This window comes from Stegastes partitus, unplaced genomic scaffold, assembly GCF_000690725.1.
Source record: "Stegastes partitus isolate 25-593 unplaced genomic scaffold, Stegastes_partitus-1.0.2 Scaffold386, whole genome shotgun sequence".
In the NCBI taxonomy this organism is placed as follows: Eukaryota; Metazoa; Chordata; class Actinopteri; family Pomacentridae; genus Stegastes; species Stegastes partitus.
The window spans coordinates 21,365-39,641 of record NW_007578117.1 but is presented as its reverse complement, the minus strand read 5'-3'; the positions used below and the strand labels follow the sequence as shown (position 1 = coordinate 39,641).

Genomic DNA, 18,277 nt, shown 5'->3' with positions numbered 1-18,277 from the left:
TGACATCACTGGTTTGTGTGATCAGTAATCATGTCACATAGATAAATATACTGGATCGCCTCATGTCGTGTAGCTTTTTCTGTGCTGACCCCTATCTACAGAGTATATTTGGCTAAAAAACCAGATCAGAAAAGGCTGTTTTTGGATTGCAAAGTAAGCGTATGGCCTTTTCTGCTCGGTCTTAAACACTGGGAAGATTACCAAACCTTGCGCCCCTTTACCAAGGGGTTAATTAGCAGCTACCCTCCCAATTGTCCTCTGCTTGTTCACTCTCATTAGTTTAATCTGGCTCTGTCCTCCAGCTTGCCTCTCTCGCCTCTATCCTCTTGCGCACCAGAACATCTCGCTGCCTACTCCGCTCCTTATGTCATCAGGGCGACGCCTCGTGTCCACCCCCAAAAAAATCTACCGCCGAACCCCCCTAAATTATCCTGTAACCTGCATGCCTTTGCACATGTTGTCTTCTGTTTAGCTTCCATGCAAAAATAAAAGTCTTCTGATAAAAGAAGTGTCATTATTGTAGTTATTAGGTAAGGTCAGCAGCACAGGATGCATTGAGTAGCGCAATAGGACATGTCATATAGCAAATGTTGTTTTGCTGTATCTTTAAAACTGGACAGAAGTGAGATGTTTGTTTGAAGGTGAAGAAATAAGTCAGAATATCTGTTTCCCCCGTTAGCCCGTGTAAAGAAGCAACTGCAGAAATCCCTGAAGAGCACCTAAAAATTTCTACGGTGTAAAAATGGGTGGTACGTGCGCGGTCATCGCCGTATGGGAAGAAGAAGAGAAAAAAAAAATACCAACGAAGAATGTGTGTGTGTGTGTCTGTGTGTGTGGAGTCAAATTACACTTCCTCTCTCCTTGTCACTGTGTTGTGCTCGAGATGTCGGAGCTGATAGGAGTGGCTGGAAAATGTGAAGTCTGCTTCCCTCCTCCTCTTTCTCCTCCTCCTCCCCCACCACCTCTCTAAAAATAGCTGGCAGAGAGAGAAGGCAGCGAAGTCGAGGCTCTATCTGTTGGGCTGCCAGTGGTTTCAACACTCCCACCACCAGCAAAAAGGGAAAAAAAAAGAGTCCTCTGAATCACACCTCTTATGCAAATACTAATCGCCACTGAAAGAGCACTGCCTTATTTTATGGGTTTTGTCAGCGGGACTTCCTAAATTTTAATAATTGATCCTACATTTTATTTTGGTTATTTTGGAGCAGTAAAAAAAAAAAATGTTTTTGCAGATCGAACGGTGGAATTCCTCGATCACTTTAGCCAAAAGCGACAACAAAAAGCCTCTTTAACAGCAAAAAAAAAAAACCCACAGTGGCTCCACAACATCACCAGGGGAGATGTCGAGCTTTCGCCAGGGGAGCGTGGAGTTCTGGCAGTTTTAGAGAGATTTTCAACCAAATAACGCATCATGTGATCTGCAAATCTAATGATACGTTTGAGCCGTTAAAACCACCCTGTAGACTACTTTTAGAGGAACATCTAACAAAGCACAGTAAGGATTTGATCTGTTTAATCACAGACCAAACCTGTTTCTATCAAATTCGATTTTTTTTTTTGTGATTTGTGCAGGAACAAAACTTGCCCCGAACACTTCATGAACCGAGTGACTTCCTTACCAAAGACTGCAGTGGCTACACCAGCTGTGTCCTCTTTCTTACAGCCGTTTAAAGTCGGGGCAGCCAGTGCTTGTTTGTAGGCAGAACGGACACTATTCACATGTTTTAGTGACCACAAGGCTTGTGGCCCAAACTTCCTGGGCCACGAGAACGCTCTACTTTGCGGAGCGAGTGTGTTTTGGAGATCAGGATCGGTTCTTGGTTTCCATTGTTGGGCTGCAGCAGAGCAGGATGAACATTTTCACAGGGACAGCAAAGGCCTTACAAAGACTCTGATTGACAGTATAAGATATAGAGTAGATGCTTTGATGTTGAAGACATAAATAGCAGTGCCTGAATTTGAAGCACAGCTTCTTTTTTTTTTGCACCACCGTGCTTCATCGTGATGGGAGCAGAATGGATGCTTTTCAGTTGCTATTTAAGAAATGGTAGAACAAGAGAACATGGAGTGAGACAGATCTACATCGCTGACAGGTAACACGACTAACAGATGATCTTGTTATTTAGGCAGCAAGCGAACAGTCAGCTCTGGAAGTTGATGTGTTGAAAGCTGGAAAAAATTGGCAGCGTTAAGAATCCATGTGACTTTAACAAGGGCTAAATTGTGAGAGCGAGATGACTGGGTTATAGCATCTCCAAATCAGCAGATCTTGTCAGGTGGTCCCAGTACAGCAGTGGTTAGTACCTACTGAGCGTGGTCCAAGGAAGGACAGCCAGTGACGAGGGCTCATTGACACACCTGGCGTCACAGAAGAGCTGCTGTGGCTGAAAACTTTAATGGTGGCTATGATAGAAAAGGTGTTGGAAGGAACTGTGTAAGGGGCTGCATAGCCACAGACTGGTCAGGTTCTGTGAGTCAGAACTGGACCATGGAACGATGGAAGAAGATGGCCTGATCCGATGAATCATGTTTAACGTTATGTGAGCGGCCTGACCGGTGTGTGTTGTTCAGTTGGGTCACATAATAAGCAGGATGGACTCTGAGAAGGAGGCAAGTGTGCGGAGGTGGTACGATGCTCTGGGTCATGTTCTGCAGGGACACCAAGGGAATGTTCCTTTGGCAGATAAATCCTTCCTAAACGACCACGTACAGTCCTTCATGGCAGTGTTGTGTCCTCATGGCAGTGGCCTCTGTCAGCAGGATCGCGCTCGTATAGGAATGGTTTTCGTAGCATGACAAAGAGTAGACGGTGTTGACTTGACCTCCAAGTTACCCAGACTTCAATCTGATGGAGCATCTCCTGGGATGCAATAGGAAAATAAGTCCAGTTCATAGATAGCCCAGCTCAAAACTTCCAGGAACTGCTGCTAAGGTCTCGGTGTCTGATGCCACAGAGCCGCCATATAGAGGTCTGTGAAGTTCATGCCTCGACAGTTAAGAGCTGTTTGGCAGAACAAATGCAGACAGGTGGTTTTAATATGAGTGTATGGACAAACTAGATTGTAGACAAAGTCTTTGTAATGTTTGTAAAACAATAATAATACACACGACCACATGCTCCATCAGCCAGTATCCCTAGCTTAGCTCTTTCCAGTGTTCACATTTTACTGTTTGAGATGTTTTAAGGTTCCCGAGACCTGCTAACCTTCTCAACGCTGTGTTGAACAGTGCAACCGTGTGTTTCCGTACCTAGTATACAGAGGGTTATTACAGGGAAGACGAGAATTAGCCAGTGATATTACCGTGAGACGTTTTTATCGCCAAGATTAGGGGGCTAAGGCGCCTTGCTTAGATGCAGACCCATTTAGCAGCACTGGCCAATCAGGTGACAGGTACCTGCTAAGATGTCAGGGGCACGAAGGATGAGGTGTTCATTCAGAAGGTGTCAACGCTCTCCAGGACAAAGGATCTAAACCGAGAGAAACAGGGAAGGTAAGATGTGCTTGAAGAGCAACTGGTGCTGTAGTGGGCTTGTGTTGGGCAGATAGGCGGTGATGCTACTTGCAGTGCGTCCTTTAAGTGATTTTATAAAGTCGTGAGGGTGAACGGTCCTTGGAGTTATAATATTCGGTGAGAGGAGAGAGCATGAAACGAAGATGATCTGTTAGTTTGCTTGGCTGTATGTGGAAATTCTAAATGATTTCAAAGCAGAGCTGTTTGGGAAACTTATCTCCTGGCTTACTGTGTTGTATTCTGGTGCAGTAGTCGTGGTTTTTGGTCATCAGTGGTCAACACGCCATCAAACCTTTAAGCCAGACTTCACCATTGTTAAACTAGCATTTTTCTTTTTGTTAGAATTTGTCGTCCGTCTGTAGATGGTGAAAGTGTCGGTGTTAAGAGCGTCAACCAGAGGATTGGGGTCAGCGGGATAGCCACTGCTTTTAGGATCATCAGCAGGTTTTGTCTTAACCGGATTTGGCTGGAGGAGCTGAATCAACTGTGTCCCAGGATTACAGGGATGACATTGGAGAACAGTTTAGAGTCCAGAGGCCAGAGCATTGACACCTTCATCGAAACCCTGCCCATCATCTGAGCGCCTCGGGGTTCCAGTAGTGCAGAGAAAACCCTCCATCGTCTCTTTGCCTCTCTGTGATACCTGGAGTCTTAATCCTTGCTTCATTTTTACCGTCAGTCGGGGGTATGTTTTAGGTCTTCTGTTGCCGAGCGGATTTTTAAATCTTTTTCTTTTTAATTGTGTTGTGTCTTGACTTGCTCGTTGGTGGCCAGATGTTTGCCCAAGATTTTGCAGTTGTTTGGGAGGGGAGGAAGGAGAGAGAGAACAAATTCAACATCGCCCTCAAAATTGTTATCTTAAGCCTAAAGTAGCTGCCTGGCGCCTGTTGCTAGGTAACAGCCTCAAGCTGGCAAGGACAAGTCTTGAGCTGTCTAGAAAGTGATTCCCTGTGACTTTGTCTGGGCCTCGCAGATTGATTTAAGAGACACTATGGGATCTTTAGCTGTGGTTCGTTGAAGGAACCGTGTCCATAAGCCCGCTGCCGGAGATAGAGTCGAGATGATGCACGTAAATTGTGGCACGAGAGTTTAAAAGGCAGCAGTTACCTTTTTAACGTTTTATGTGTTAACATGTGGTACGTATGCTGAGCCTCTCGTTCTTTGTCTCCTCCAGATCAGCAAGAGTCTAGGCGGCGGAGCGAAGCACACCATTAGTAGAGGAAAATGAGTGAACTGGATCAGCTACGCCAGGAGGCTGAGCAGCTCAAGAACCAGATCAGAGTAAGTCCTCTACGGTCCTCCAGTTAACCTGTTTCTGTTTGTTTTTTATTGTTTTGGGTTAGGTTTGTGCTCCAGATCTCAAACTAGTGCTGATGAAAGGAGACCAAACCAGCTTCTCCTTTTAGCGGTTCTCTATTAGTGTTGACATTATAAAGATCAAGTGGGAATTAGGCCATTTTTTTCTTCACTTCTATCTTGCTGGATGCAAAAAAAGAGCATCTAAACAGATCTGTCACAATTAAATGTTAAATATAAATACTGACAGTAAGCTAAGACAATAATGTCTTTAAGTTTGATTTATCAAATTCACTAAAACTGCCGCCTACAGAACTGTGCATCCGCCATCCATAACATGAGCCACTTGATTACATTTCGCAGATAAGTGCGGCACCTTTAAGTTAAAGCCTGTACGAGCTAGCCAGTGGCGTCAGATGCAGAGTTTGTATCGTACCGTTGTTTCACCTGCAGTGCACCATATTTTCATAATGACATTTATTTAAAGCGGTTAAGATCTTCGCCGCAGTGCTGACGTCACACATTAATATTACAATTCAAGTTGTTAAATATCGTACAAACCTCCCATCTGATGTGTAAGTTGACGGCGCTGTTGTGTTTCAGGATGCCAGGAAAGCGTGTGCGGATGCTACCCTGTCTCAGGTAAGAAGTCTGTTGACGCCGCCATCTAGTCTCAACGTTACTGATGATTGAAATGGGATTAAATATGTTTGATGTTTAGTTATTACGCATGGTGTGACAAATGTTTGTTTTGTTTTGGCCAGACTGCATGAGGTTTGAATAGTGGAAAAAATATTGCGTGGTTTATTATCTTTCTCTTTCCTCTTAACCCCGTTTAGATCACAGCTAACATCGACCCTGTTGGCCGAATTCAGATGCGCACTAGACGAACGCTGAGGGGGCATCTGGCTAAAATCTATGCCATGCACTGGGGCACTGATTCAAGGTAATTTCATTCAGATCCACTTTGTCCATAGCTACATATTTCTTCCTGTCAGCCCAGCCCCCATCCACCTCCTCTTCCCTAAGCAGGAAATGGATATAAAAGCTTACTTAACTGGCTTTGTGCTAGTTACTTCCTCCTAAGGGTTTTCATCAAATCATGAAATTCCTCAATAGCCTGCGTCCCAAAGCGTCCCGTCATATTAATATATGCTCGCTGTCCAATCAATGGAAGAGCAACATGCACAATGGTTAATGCATGTTTTTGCTGTGAATGGACGTGCATCAGTCACTCTGTCTTTGTGTGTCTCCTGTGTTCCTGAGTACGGACGATATTCAAAATGGAGTTTGTGTGTTAAAGCCCACAGCCAAGGCTTCACGTAAAGCCTTTTCCCTGGAGTCGTACACACCTCTAACCTCAGCAAACAACAAGTTAATCACTGCGTTGCTGGTGCATGTCGGTCCTTAGAGAGGCCGCTGCAAACTGCTCAGTCACCTCATCATCATCATCCTCCCAGTCGAATGAATACAGAAGTCTACCCACCGTATTTACCCACCGTCAGCTCTGTTGCGTCTGTTAATGGTTCACCTTCCAGAGGAGTTTTCATTAGACCACCTCAGACTACCTGCTGAGACCCGGCCACCCAGAAAGAAGGTCACCTAAAGATGTTTTGACCCAGAGTCTAGGCCGGCTCTGCTATTTTTAGCCGTGCGGAGACACTGCTTGAATTCAGACCAGGGTGGATCTGGAACTGTTGGAGAAAGAATCCTTTTCATTAATTCCTCTTTTTTTTTTTATGCAGCGCTCTGTGGATCATTAAACCACACAAACTCTCCTCTTAGAAAAACCTGCATTATAATAAAGTAGAATAAATCAGTTTCTTTTTTTTTTGTCAAAAGCTCAAGTTTACTTTGTCACAGCCGGATATCAAATACAAAACAAGAGAATGCTTAGAACCATATTTTGCAGGGTTTTTTAAAATAATATTTTTATGGCATTATTTAAGTGTATTGTTCCTGCTAATCATCCCAGCTGTTTAGCATGTTTACATCATCACCCAACTGATACAGCATCAGACAGGTTTGGAGTCAACAGGTAACTGTAGTCCACATTAATTAAGTTTATTTCTCTCTAATGCCAGTGAGAGGTCAAAACATCGTTGAGCTAAAACATCTTTTGTTGTCATAATTTCTTATCTTTATTTTTTTCCTCACTAAACTCGGTTTCAATAGCACTTTGTATCGGCTTGAACTCAGTGAGTCATAACTCATGTCCCACATGAAAAGATGTCTTCATAACCGCCACGTGATCCGCCACTGGTTTGTTTTCTGTTGCTGTGCCATGACACTCCTGGTACAAGGCCACTCTTGTTGCCGTAAGTTTGCCGATTTTTCATGTCGGCTACTTACGAGATGTTTTGGTTTTCAGTGGATTCGTCGTATCTATAACTCCTGTTTGACGGACGCGGTTTACTAATCGTCTGACATTTGGGGAAACAAATATCATGTATTTATGAGTATTTATACTTTTATTGGTGCTCAACTTCCCCCATAAGCTCCAAAACTGCCTAATTGATCAAACGATGGCACACTTTACATAAAGGAGTAGAGACTGACGACAAGAATAGTAGATATTAAAGGAAGGTGTGGCTCCATGTCATGTTTCTCCATCTTGTTTTGCTATTTCTAAGAACTTTCTGCACCTGACAGGCTCCGAGTTACGCAAACAAACCTCATCAATATGTCAGAAAAGTAAAACAATTTGATTGAAAATTGGATCTTGTACACTTTTAAGAATGATTAGTGAGAAGAGTGAATAAACAAACATGGATCTCTTCATCTTTCCTCAAAGTGTTGCCTCCCTGATCTAAACCTTTCTCTACATCATCCCAAACCCTGTTCATTTTATGGCCAGGAAGCCGATGAGGAACTTTCTCCTCGGCTAAAATTCCCAGCGCGCTAACCGTCCCCGGCTTATTATCTCCAGGAGTATGCACATGTGAGTGTGCTTCCTCAGAATGGTAGTTAAGATGTGCAGAGTCCCAGCAGTCCTCGGTGTGTTCACTTCTCTCCTGTTCCTGTGTGCATTGGGACCATTGCTGTGGTTACACTCGTTAAATTCACCCAGATAGCTGTAGTCACAGAGGGCGCCTCGGAGCCGCCTCGACAACGCAAAAACAGAGTCCTGTTTAAAAATACGCTTAACGTGCAGGCTCTGTAGGTTGTGTTTTTGAGACATACTTGATAGTAGAATTTCACACATAAGTATACGTATACTTCAACTTCTGGGTTCTCGGTTCGGCGCCGTCCAGTCCAGTGCAGCAGCTTTACAGGAACGTCGTGGCCCAGTTAGCTCGCGTTTACCTTCATCCCCACACATTATATAACCGCACAAATCGTATTCAATTATGACTAAATCAAATTTTCTTAGCACATTGCTGTGGCTGTTTATGTTTGAGTGTCTAGAAGCAGATTTAAGCAGCGGGCGCACAACATAACTCACGTGTCCGCTGTGATGGTTCTCAACAAGCCCCTCGTCTTTCCACCCCTACACGGAGATTGGATCACGTGATCTGGATCGCTAATTAAAAAGAACATTATTTTTCACCTTCCAAATACGTAACCTATAAATGATGCACGATGAAACTACGAAGCCCAGAAAACGTAGAATAGAACAGAATGACTGTATTGTCCACAGCAGGGACTAACACATGCTGATGGTTGTAGTTTTGTGGCGCTGCCTCTTTACTCAAACAGGATTTAATATGGAACGGAGACTTTCAGGTCATTGTTGGCCCTGATTGTTAGTCAGTGCAGCAGGACTGCGATATAAAGTCTGTAGTCGCTGCATGTAAGCAAACGCATCTAAACAAATGAGACAGAATGCATCACTGGACAAACACCTGCATTCTCCTACCTGCATGTGTCCTAAACTGATGTAAAGCACTTCCTAGAGTTTGTAGGGACTGGTCATTTGATGTTTTCTTTCCTTTTCTCATCATCAGGCTTTTGGTGAGCGCCTCCCAGGATGGCAAACTCATTATCTGGGACAGCTACACCACAAACAAGGTAGGTGCATCATATTCAGAAAGCTGTTTGCACCGAGATGTGATGAGATGACATCACCTGGTTGGTTAGCTTGCTGTGAGGGGCTTTGTTCCAGAAAACTGAAGCAGAACTTCTGGCAGCCGATGAAGTTAAAATGGTTTTACTGTCAGGCAGGAAATATCAGACGTATGAAGGTGCTTTAGAAGATGTTATAGTCAACCAAACGACACGATTTGATAAGTGAATCGTTGTCTTTACCTGCTGATCAAAGCTTAAATAAGCAGTCGCCACAACCCCCAGAAGCACCGAGTTTATTATAATGCGTTTTACAAGTGTTTGACAGAGCCGAGTAACGCTATTTATAGCGGCTATTGTGCCCTTGAAAGGTTAAGTTAATATTGCAGACAGACTTTGTCACATGCCCTCCCCTCCCCTCCCTCTCCTCCATCTGTCACTGTACGCTATCTAATATTAAATCTTCCTCCTCTCCTCCAGGTCCACGCCATCCCGTTGCGCTCCTCCTGGGTGATGACGTGCGCCTATGCCCCTTCTGGGAACTACGTTGCTTGTGGTGGCCTGGACAACATCTGCTCCATCTACAACCTGAAGACCCGTGAAGGAAACGTGCGCGTCAGCCGCGAGCTGGCCGGACACACAGGTAGGCTGGACGCTGTCTCGTTTGGACCGGTTCAAGTCGTTTTGTTTTTGGAACGTCAGACCGATCTGTGTAAAGGTTGAGTGTAATGACGGTGGTGGGAAGTTTACTGAAGCACTTGGGTTTAAGCCTCACAACAACAAATAAAAAGGATTTCTGTTTTTAACATAATTAATGACATGAAGGAGAACAAAAAACGATGTCTGCGAACAGAGAATTTTGAAAGTGACCTGATTTTTCCCACAATCCTCCGGGACAAAGTCCTCGACCAGCTCTCCTAGCATCTTCCACGACACTCTTCCAGCTCTTCCTCACCTCTGAAGCCATGAAGGTCTAGCAAGCTGGGTAGCCCGGCACGTCCATCCAACACCTTCCACCAGTCCTGCCTTTAAACCCGTCGCTTGTCACTGCTAATATTAACTTATCCTACTATAGATTGAAGGTTTATTTTGATTTTAATGTGTTAAAGGTGGTGGATGACACGTTGGATTCTCCAAATAGCAGTTAGAATAACCGGATCATTCAATTTAACTTTATTTAAACAGCGCAGTTCACGACATGTGTCAGTGTTTAACGTGGTGAGGTGAACAGAGAACACAACGATTATGTGAAACATCGACACACAACAGTCGGTGGCAAGTTCTTCAGACCGAAGGAGGCCCAAAATACAAGAGAGATATAAACTCTGCCACTGTGATGATGATGTCATGGCAGACATTTTTCTCTTCCTTTGTGCGTAGACGAGATCATATCCCTCATAATACATCTAGAAAAGTTAGTTAATTGAGTTTACATCAGGAGTGTATTAAACAAACCCTCCTCCAGACAAACACAAGCCGTTTATCTGTTATTTACTGACACACAGCACGCTGCTTTTTTTAACTGAAGTCATATAAACACAATTATTTTCATATGCAAACGACACCAGGCGCATAGTGTGTGTGTCTCTAGTGAAAACAGGAGGTGGTCGAGCCGTGTACGAGCTCAAACCAATGAAAGTGTCGAGCTCTTGGGCAAGGAGCGTTCATCTGATCAGTGTCACATGATGCAGGAAGTGTGTCAGCATTTTAGTTCCAGTTCCCTCGCTATAGGGAGGGTTATGTACACACTGCCGGCGAGTAAAGGAGGATTTATGGAAGCCAGTCATGAAGCAGGAGATGCCTTACAGCTTCTTATTTTTCTTTTTTTGTTTCTCGTTCTGGTGGTGAATTAGTCGAGTCATCTCTCTCTCATCCAGCTCGTTGTTTTGGAGTGTCAGGATGATTTGGAGTAAAACGTCTTCCTGTGTGCAGAGCGTCAGGAGGAGACTCCTGCTAGTCATAAGTCACCTTAAAGGAATTATTCAATCAGTGTGTTTGATTCCTTTCAGGATACCTGTCCTGCTGTCGCTTCCTGGATGACAACCAGATTGTCACCAGCTCTGGAGACACCACCTGGTGAGTTGTGGAACTGCAGTCCAACACAACTCCACTACAAATCAGAACCCCGTGAATCACTTCTGAGCTGTGTTTGGGTCTTGTACAGCCTCAGATATCACATCAGTCACAGGGCTGTCATTTTAGCTTGCATTGTGCTGTGAGGTGCTAGTGTTGGTTATCAGGTTTTCATCATTTCCAACAATATTTATGGAAACACAAAAAGGCCACGTCTGTGTCTGAACCCCCACAGTCTCCCAGAGAGCAACACCCCGAGTGTTTTAAAGTACGGTGGATGTTTTGTCTTCCTGTATCCCAGCTGTATGCTAACGTCGCTCTCTCTGCTTCTCTGCAGTGCTCTGTGGGACATTGAGACTGGTCAGCAGACAACTACGTTCGCTGGTCACACCGGTGATGTCATGAGCCTCTCTCTGGCGCCCGACACCCGACTGTTTGTGTCTGGAGCCTGCGATGCCTCAGCCAAGCTCTGGGACATCAGAGAAGGAATGTGCCGACAGACCTTCACTGGCCACGAGTCAGACATCAACGCCATCTGCGTACGGACACACACACACACACACACACACACTGACTTGTTAACGTGCAGCTCAACTTGTTCAAGGCGTGTCCAAGTCAAGTCTGTCAGAGCAAGTCATAGGAGACGAGTTTAAGAGAACATTCCAAGCTTCAGATTGCTGTAGAAGCTGACCGCTGTGTTGTGTTTGAATGTTTTGTTTATCGTGTTTGTCACATCATCGGGTCATTTTACTGCATTTGAATTTTCTCTTAAAAGAAACGCGAGCAGTTTGCATGTAAGATAAAATACACACCACAGACTTGCTTTTACAGAGATGACTGTCCACACGATGGTACAGGAAAGGTGTAGCTACAGCCGTGACTCGATAATCGACCCTTATCAATCCTAAACCTGCTATCTGACAGGTTTGTAGGAAAAACCACCAGAACCCATAAAAACAGCCTTAACATAGCGACAGCCTTGGATTGTGACTCCGACATGACATTTAATGTCACCAATCAGGATGACGGCGTATTATCTGACTGAACAATCCCACAGATTGGCTACGTTCACACTGCAGGACTTGATGCTCAATGAGGATTTCTTTGTGACTTCCTTCACGTTTCCACTTCAATGCGACTTGTATGTGATCTGCTGTGTGAACTTCATACGAGCCAAAAGTGTCCCGCATGCGCAGAAGAGGACACGACGACGTCACACGCAGCGAGCGTGCTCAGTGTTTATGGAAGTAAACATGGATGGTAACGGTGGAGCGTATCTGCCACTCCCCCGCCGCCACCGATGGAGGAAACAGAAGTGTGAGCGCTAACTAAACTAGCATCAGCAGCCAAGTACTGCCTGTGTGTTCTGGACACTTCCACCCCGTCAGAGCGCTGCCCCGGGGTGGAAGTGGTCAGAACGTGCACAATCACACCGGTCAGTGAGGCTGAAGTCCAGCGATGCGTAGTGTTCTAACAACACACTAGTTATTATAACAACTATGAACAATAATGAACAACTAATGAGCCTTCCAGCATCAAGCCCTCCTCGTATCTGGACCTCCTTCTTGACAATCCGACAGCCTTGATATCCAACATAGAAGAAGGTTTTACATTTAGTTTCGGGTTATCGAGTCACAGCTGTACTAAACAGTTCAGTGCATTTACATGTTATCTCATTGAACACTTGGATAGTTTCGTGTCAGGTAAAGGATGTATGATTATGAACCCTCTAAAATCCTGCCTCGACCCTTCTTGCAGTTCTTCCCCAACGGCAACGCCTTTGCCACGGGCTCAGACGACGCCACCTGCCGGCTGTTCGACCTGCGCGCCGACCAGGAGCTGATGGTTTACTCCCACGATAACATCATCTGCGGCATCACCTCCGTCGCGTTCTCTAAGAGCGGCCGCCTACTGCTGGCCGGCTACGATGACTTCAACTGCAACGTCTGGGACACTTTGAAGGCCGACCGTGCAGGTGAGCTGCCACGTAAACGCCAGACGCATGTGATCGTAGCAAAAATCCTCCCCAAAGTCCAAACCATGTGTCACACACCAGAAGCTGATGAATTGGCTTTTAGTCGATGTTCTTGATGCAGATGTGCCACATTAATAATTCCATGTCAGTCAAGCACTGCTGTAAACATGTGAGAGAAGCAGACCAATGGATCTACGACGTGGTTTTAGCGCTCTTTGTTTTAGCACATTTAGCATTAGATAGGCACGGCTGTCACCTCAGGCTCGTAAAGTTTCAAACATTTGGCCGCTCATCCCCTGAACTCATCTAGAAGGAGCTTTTCACTGTATTCAGACCATCAGAAGAGCAAAATATAGTATAAAGTATACACCGACCTTCACTGCTTTTCTACTGAAGAAAGAGGGGCGTGTTGAGGTTGATCACAGAAGAACTCTTCGCGTATCGACAACCACATCTGGTTGTAAATATTCGCTGTACTGCAGGCTGAGGCAGGACGCCATTGGTTATTTTTCTGATTAGACAAATGCTTCATTATTAAAGACAGCCCTCCGTATCGGCTTCACTTCTAAACCTTAATCTTAGATGAGGTGGTTTTACGACACGTGAGGAGGCTCCGTGTGAAGCAGGGACGTTTTTATGGCCTCCTGCTGGACTTACGTTTCTTTACTGTGACGACTGTAGCTGTGAGTAGGTTTGTTTGTTCCACGTGCAGCACCAGGACAAGTGTTTGCCTTCCTCCTGGAGTTTCTCATGACTCGACCACTGATGTAGGTTTTTACTGCACCTGCATCTGGAGAGTTTCACAGCTGGTTAGTCGACTTCCTGTCTAAACAAAGCCGTGAAGACTTCACTGTGTACCAGTCGGGGAAAGATCATTAAATACCGAAAACAAACTCAGCGTTTTCCTCTTTGCTCTGCACACCAACCGTAGACAGATGTTTCACCGTGTTCAATGTGTCCTCCAGCTCCTCTGGTCACTGCTTCGTGCTGCATTTATGTTCACGTAGGTTTTATTTCCCTCTCGGCCTCTTTGACTCATTTTCCTTCTTTCCCCCATTTCTAACGACAGTCCCTAAATCTGATTTCTGAAAAATATATGAACGAATTAAGACTAAATCACATTTTTTAGTTTAGGTTGTTTGAAGGATTGTTGGACGTGTACATTTCTAACAATCGTCTTGTTTTTACAATTTGTAAACCTGATAAATGATGTCATTTGGGGTCTTTTTAAGGTTTAAATTGAATATTGAGAATCATTCTCTGAGACGTGGGGACACAGAAGCTTCAACAGGCTGGACTTAAGATGCTAACACTCCTTTAAATAGTTTTGTTTTGGGGTTTTTTTTTTTTTTTACAGGGAGTTGAAGGATATTGTGATTTTTTTGCAGTTCACACAAGCCTACAGACGGCCGCTGGGCTCGACCAGAGAGCCTGACATTCATTTATGTGTTTATGCTGTAGTATGTAGGTCTGTGAGCCTTTCTGACTGTATGTCAGCACTGAGGGTGGTTTTCTTCTACAGTGTTTGCAGATACGATCGTACGAGGCCAGATCTTTGTTTCTTAGTAGTCAGAGAATAAAAACGTCCATGTGGGAGAGCGTCACCTGCTCCAGCAGAGCAGAGCCCCGTGGAGGCATGAATACTTTACAGTTATCGACCCCATAGTGGATCATCTGGATCTGAGCCAATAGGCACACACACATGCACTGATTGGATCCACTGGTGGGGGGACTATTGATCAGCCTATTGGCTCGGTATTAGTAATAATCAGGTGAAGCTTCTGGACTCTGTGCTTCATGTCCTCATGACGAGGCGGGTTCGTGGCGGCTGAGTCTCAGTGTCTGGTGTCCCTGCAGGTGTCCTGGCCGGTCACGATAACCGGGTGAGCTGCTTGGGTGTGACTGATGACGGCATGGCAGTGGCGACAGGGTCCTGGGACAGCTTCCTCAAGATCTGGAACTAGAGTCTGAAGGTGAGCCATGGTCCGATTGTTTAGGCTGCATGGCCTCTCATCTAGAGTTTGTGTTTACTGCCACCTGGGGGTTGGGCGCGAAGGTGCAACATCCAGACATCAGCCATGTATCGGCTGCACATAGTGGAGCTTATTTACTCCAGTCTGAGGTTTTGTGCTTGCTTTTAAAAAATATATTTATTTTTGTTATTATTGCTTTTATTTTTATTATTATTTATTGTTGTTTTATTTTATTTATTTTTTTAATTATCGTTATTTTTTATTATTAAATTTTTTTATTCGATTTTTTTAGTTTTATTGTCATTATTATTTTTTATTTTTATATTATCATTTTTTATTAGATTTGATTATTATTGTTATTTTCCTGTGTGGCCTGCCTCTGAAATTTCTTGTCAAATTTTTCACATTGATCGTGGACACAGTCATGATAATCATTTCTTTTTACTGTCCGTCCACTGACTGAGGTGCTCAACGCTGACAGTCCATCACTGACTTTTCCTTCTCTTTGTTTCTTCCAGACGGCATCCGGACTCCAAAGTTGAGTGGAAGACCATTCCAACATCACAATGTTCAATTTTATTGCATATCCAATCTTTTCGAGAAAAAAAAACAAAAAAAAAACAAAACACCATGATACTGACTCCAAACACCCCCAAAAAACTATCAAGGGCAAAAATTCTCTCTCTCTCTCTCCTCCTCATTTAAAAGAGCACAATTATCCGTCACTCATTCAGCTCCGACAACGACAAAAAAACGAAAAAAGACAAAAACAGCTTGAGGGATTTAGTGGTTTTAAAGTGGAACGGAGGGGAAACTGTGCATTCCTCCTGCCACCATGGTCTGGTGTCGTGATAAATGAAAATACCCCGCCGCCACCACCGCTGCCATCGCCACCACCAAGCAAACGTGTCCTGCGTCCTCATTATGCACAGGTCTGAGTGAAGGTTACGACACGACAGCGATCTAACTCTGAATAGCTTTCTGGCCATGTTTGTTTCTGTTGTTCTCATGGTTCTGTTCTGTTGAACGGAGGTAGATCAGCCGGCTGTCGGTTCATGTTGGAAATGAGGATCAAAGCTTTGTTTTATTTCCTAGTCTTTACACATTTTAGAGAAATGTTTTTAAGTTGAAAAAGAGAAGAAAACCTCCAGATCGCGCCGTTTTAAACCCAGCTTTATTCCACTGGAGAACAAAGCGAGAGAATTGAGCTTCAACAGGGAGTCCTCGAGCCACTTCTGGCCCTTCTGTATATTTAGCCCCTCGATACTTTTACTGTTTCTTTTTTCCAGTGTAGTCCACGAATCTTTGTTTGCACAAAAATTAAACTTTGCATATATAGAATAATGTCTAAAGAAAAAAAGTTAACTAACCAAGCACATGCTGTTTATGATAATGAATGCTCGTTTTTAAAACGAAAAACAACAAAAAAAAACAAACCATTTTAACCATTCTTACACCTTTTTGTCTGGCAACAATGTAGAATAATTAAATGAAGATTAACCCATCGGATCATAATCCACCCCACCCCCTTTTTTTTTTATTCTTTTTTTGTTTTTTGTTTGTTTTCCTCCTTAACTTTAGTTCCCCTGGTTTCTGTTGCCCGTGGTTGGGACCGGTGATGTGAATTGGTCGGGTCGGACGTACCTCCACTTTAGCCCGGTTACAATCCGGACATTTCTCTTTTAACAGAGGTGCCCATTCCGTGCTTGGAAATGCAGTTACTACTCTGTGAATGACATGTTGTATAAATCAATGTTTGAAAATAATGATATTGAAACTTTTTAAGTTAAAAACGAAAAAAAAAAAAGATTTTGGTTGTCTGCCATGGGTGGGTTATCTCTTAGAATCGCATGCTGTAGAATTGCTTAAAAGGTGCATATGGAATTAAGTCCTTTTGATGTTTTTCTTTAAGAAAATAACCTGTTGAATATATCAATACGATGGTATTTATATTTTTTTTTCTTTTTTTTTTTTTTTTTTTTTTTTTTTTTCTTTTTTTTTGTTCCTTTTTTGTTTTTGGCTACTCCGTGCATACATGATTCAACTAAAATGTCAAAGCTATGCACTCGAGAAGCAAACCCTGCGACATAAACGGTTACTTGGTCCATTCTTGGGAGGGATTCCACAAATTGAGACGTAAATGTTTAAATCGTACACACATGCATACATACATCCATCCACCCAAACGTACACGATCTCGAACGGAACAAATACAAATTCTCATTCCTTCTGTAGCAAAACGAAATTCCATTTACAAAGAAAAACATTTTATAACAGGTTTTTTTCTGTCCTTTATTAAAAAATGAAAAAAAAAAAAGTCTTGCAGCATCTGAATGGCAGAACTTTCTGTTGTTCCCTTCTCCTTGTAAACAGAGACGCTCTTTCTTTAGCAGTAGTGACATTTTTTCCATTCTGTTTTTTCTCTGCGACATTCTGTACAAACAACAACAAAAAAATAAAATGTGCTGTAATTGTGCGTTAGGCCTGGAGTTGGCAAAAAAAAAACAATAAAACAAAAATAAAAAATATTAAAAATTAATTAAATTCCCTTTCCTTTTCTCTCTCTTTCTCCATCGAATAACTGTAGAGCTCTGCACCCCCACTGTTCCCCTTTTCACCTTTTGTATTTAATTTTAAAGTCAGTCAGTGTACAACCGAAAGCTGGATGCAAGATAGAAACTATATTAAAATGTACTGTTATTTAAGATGTAATAAAAAGCAGTTTGAGATGACCTACTGTGTTGAGTGTGATTCACTTAGAGCGATTCCCACTGAAGCTAGAATGTTGCAGACTGTTTGGTTTCCTTGTAATTATGTTCAAGTCAAATAAACAATTTCTTATCCACTGTTGAATCGGCCTGGCTCCTCTGTGCACCAATAGAAACCCACACCTGATCGTACCGTTTGTCTGAGGATTAAACATGAAATCGCAGAACTCGACCGTCACCGGTGTTGAGTGGAAGTTGCATGCTCACTTAAAAACATCTGTGAGGATGTCTCCACGTCGCCGGGCCGACGGCCGCTAGGTGGCCCAGAGGCCTGCATCAGGAGCTCCTGCCAGACCAGCAGCCGTCCTACAGGTGCAGGTAGAACTGCCTGACCTTTGTTGCCCTCTATTGATTCTAAGTGTAAATTACAAAAAAGTGAATTTGTACAGGCACTTTTTTTTTTTAGTGTTTTTGTTTTTTAATCTGTTTTGTTAGGATGTGGAAATATTTAATCATCGCACAACAGCCACTGATCAAGATCACTGATTTATTAGAAAAACTGAAAATGAGTTTAGGATCAAGCTGTGATTGTGATGATTAAACTAATATCAATAAAAAGTGAATTAATTCCATAACAGTTATTTACACAGCCTATGTGTTAGATGAGAGACTGACAGTAGAGGTTCCCTGGCAGTTTCACTGAGCACAAAATCTGATGCTCTTTGTTAAACATG

At 43.4% G+C, this 18,277-nt stretch overlaps 1 protein-coding gene across 1 annotated transcript in view; it reads left to right on the top strand.

Annotated features, from left to right (window-relative positions):
- Positions 1 to 17,688, top strand: part of LOC103359637 (guanine nucleotide-binding protein G(I)/G(S)/G(T) subunit beta-1) — a 32,311-nt gene extending 14,623 nt beyond the window's left edge. Inside the window, exons 2-11 of the mRNA XM_008285082.1 lie at positions 4,688 to 4,794; positions 5,413 to 5,451; positions 5,649 to 5,755; positions 8,757 to 8,820; positions 9,295 to 9,457; positions 10,824 to 10,890; positions 11,225 to 11,426; positions 12,646 to 12,862; positions 14,720 to 14,835; positions 15,354 to 17,688. Coding sequence (XP_008283304.1) covers positions 4,738 to 4,794; positions 5,413 to 5,451; positions 5,649 to 5,755; positions 8,757 to 8,820; positions 9,295 to 9,457; positions 10,824 to 10,890; positions 11,225 to 11,426; positions 12,646 to 12,862; positions 14,720 to 14,826 — 1,023 coding nt within the window. The 5' untranslated portion in view covers positions 4,688 to 4,737 and the 3' untranslated portion in view covers positions 14,827 to 14,835; positions 15,354 to 17,688. The remainder of the gene's footprint in view (positions 1 to 4,687; positions 4,795 to 5,412; positions 5,452 to 5,648; positions 5,756 to 8,756; positions 8,821 to 9,294; positions 9,458 to 10,823; positions 10,891 to 11,224; positions 11,427 to 12,645; positions 12,863 to 14,719; positions 14,836 to 15,353) is intronic.
- Positions 17,689 to 18,277: the final 589 nt, after the last annotated feature.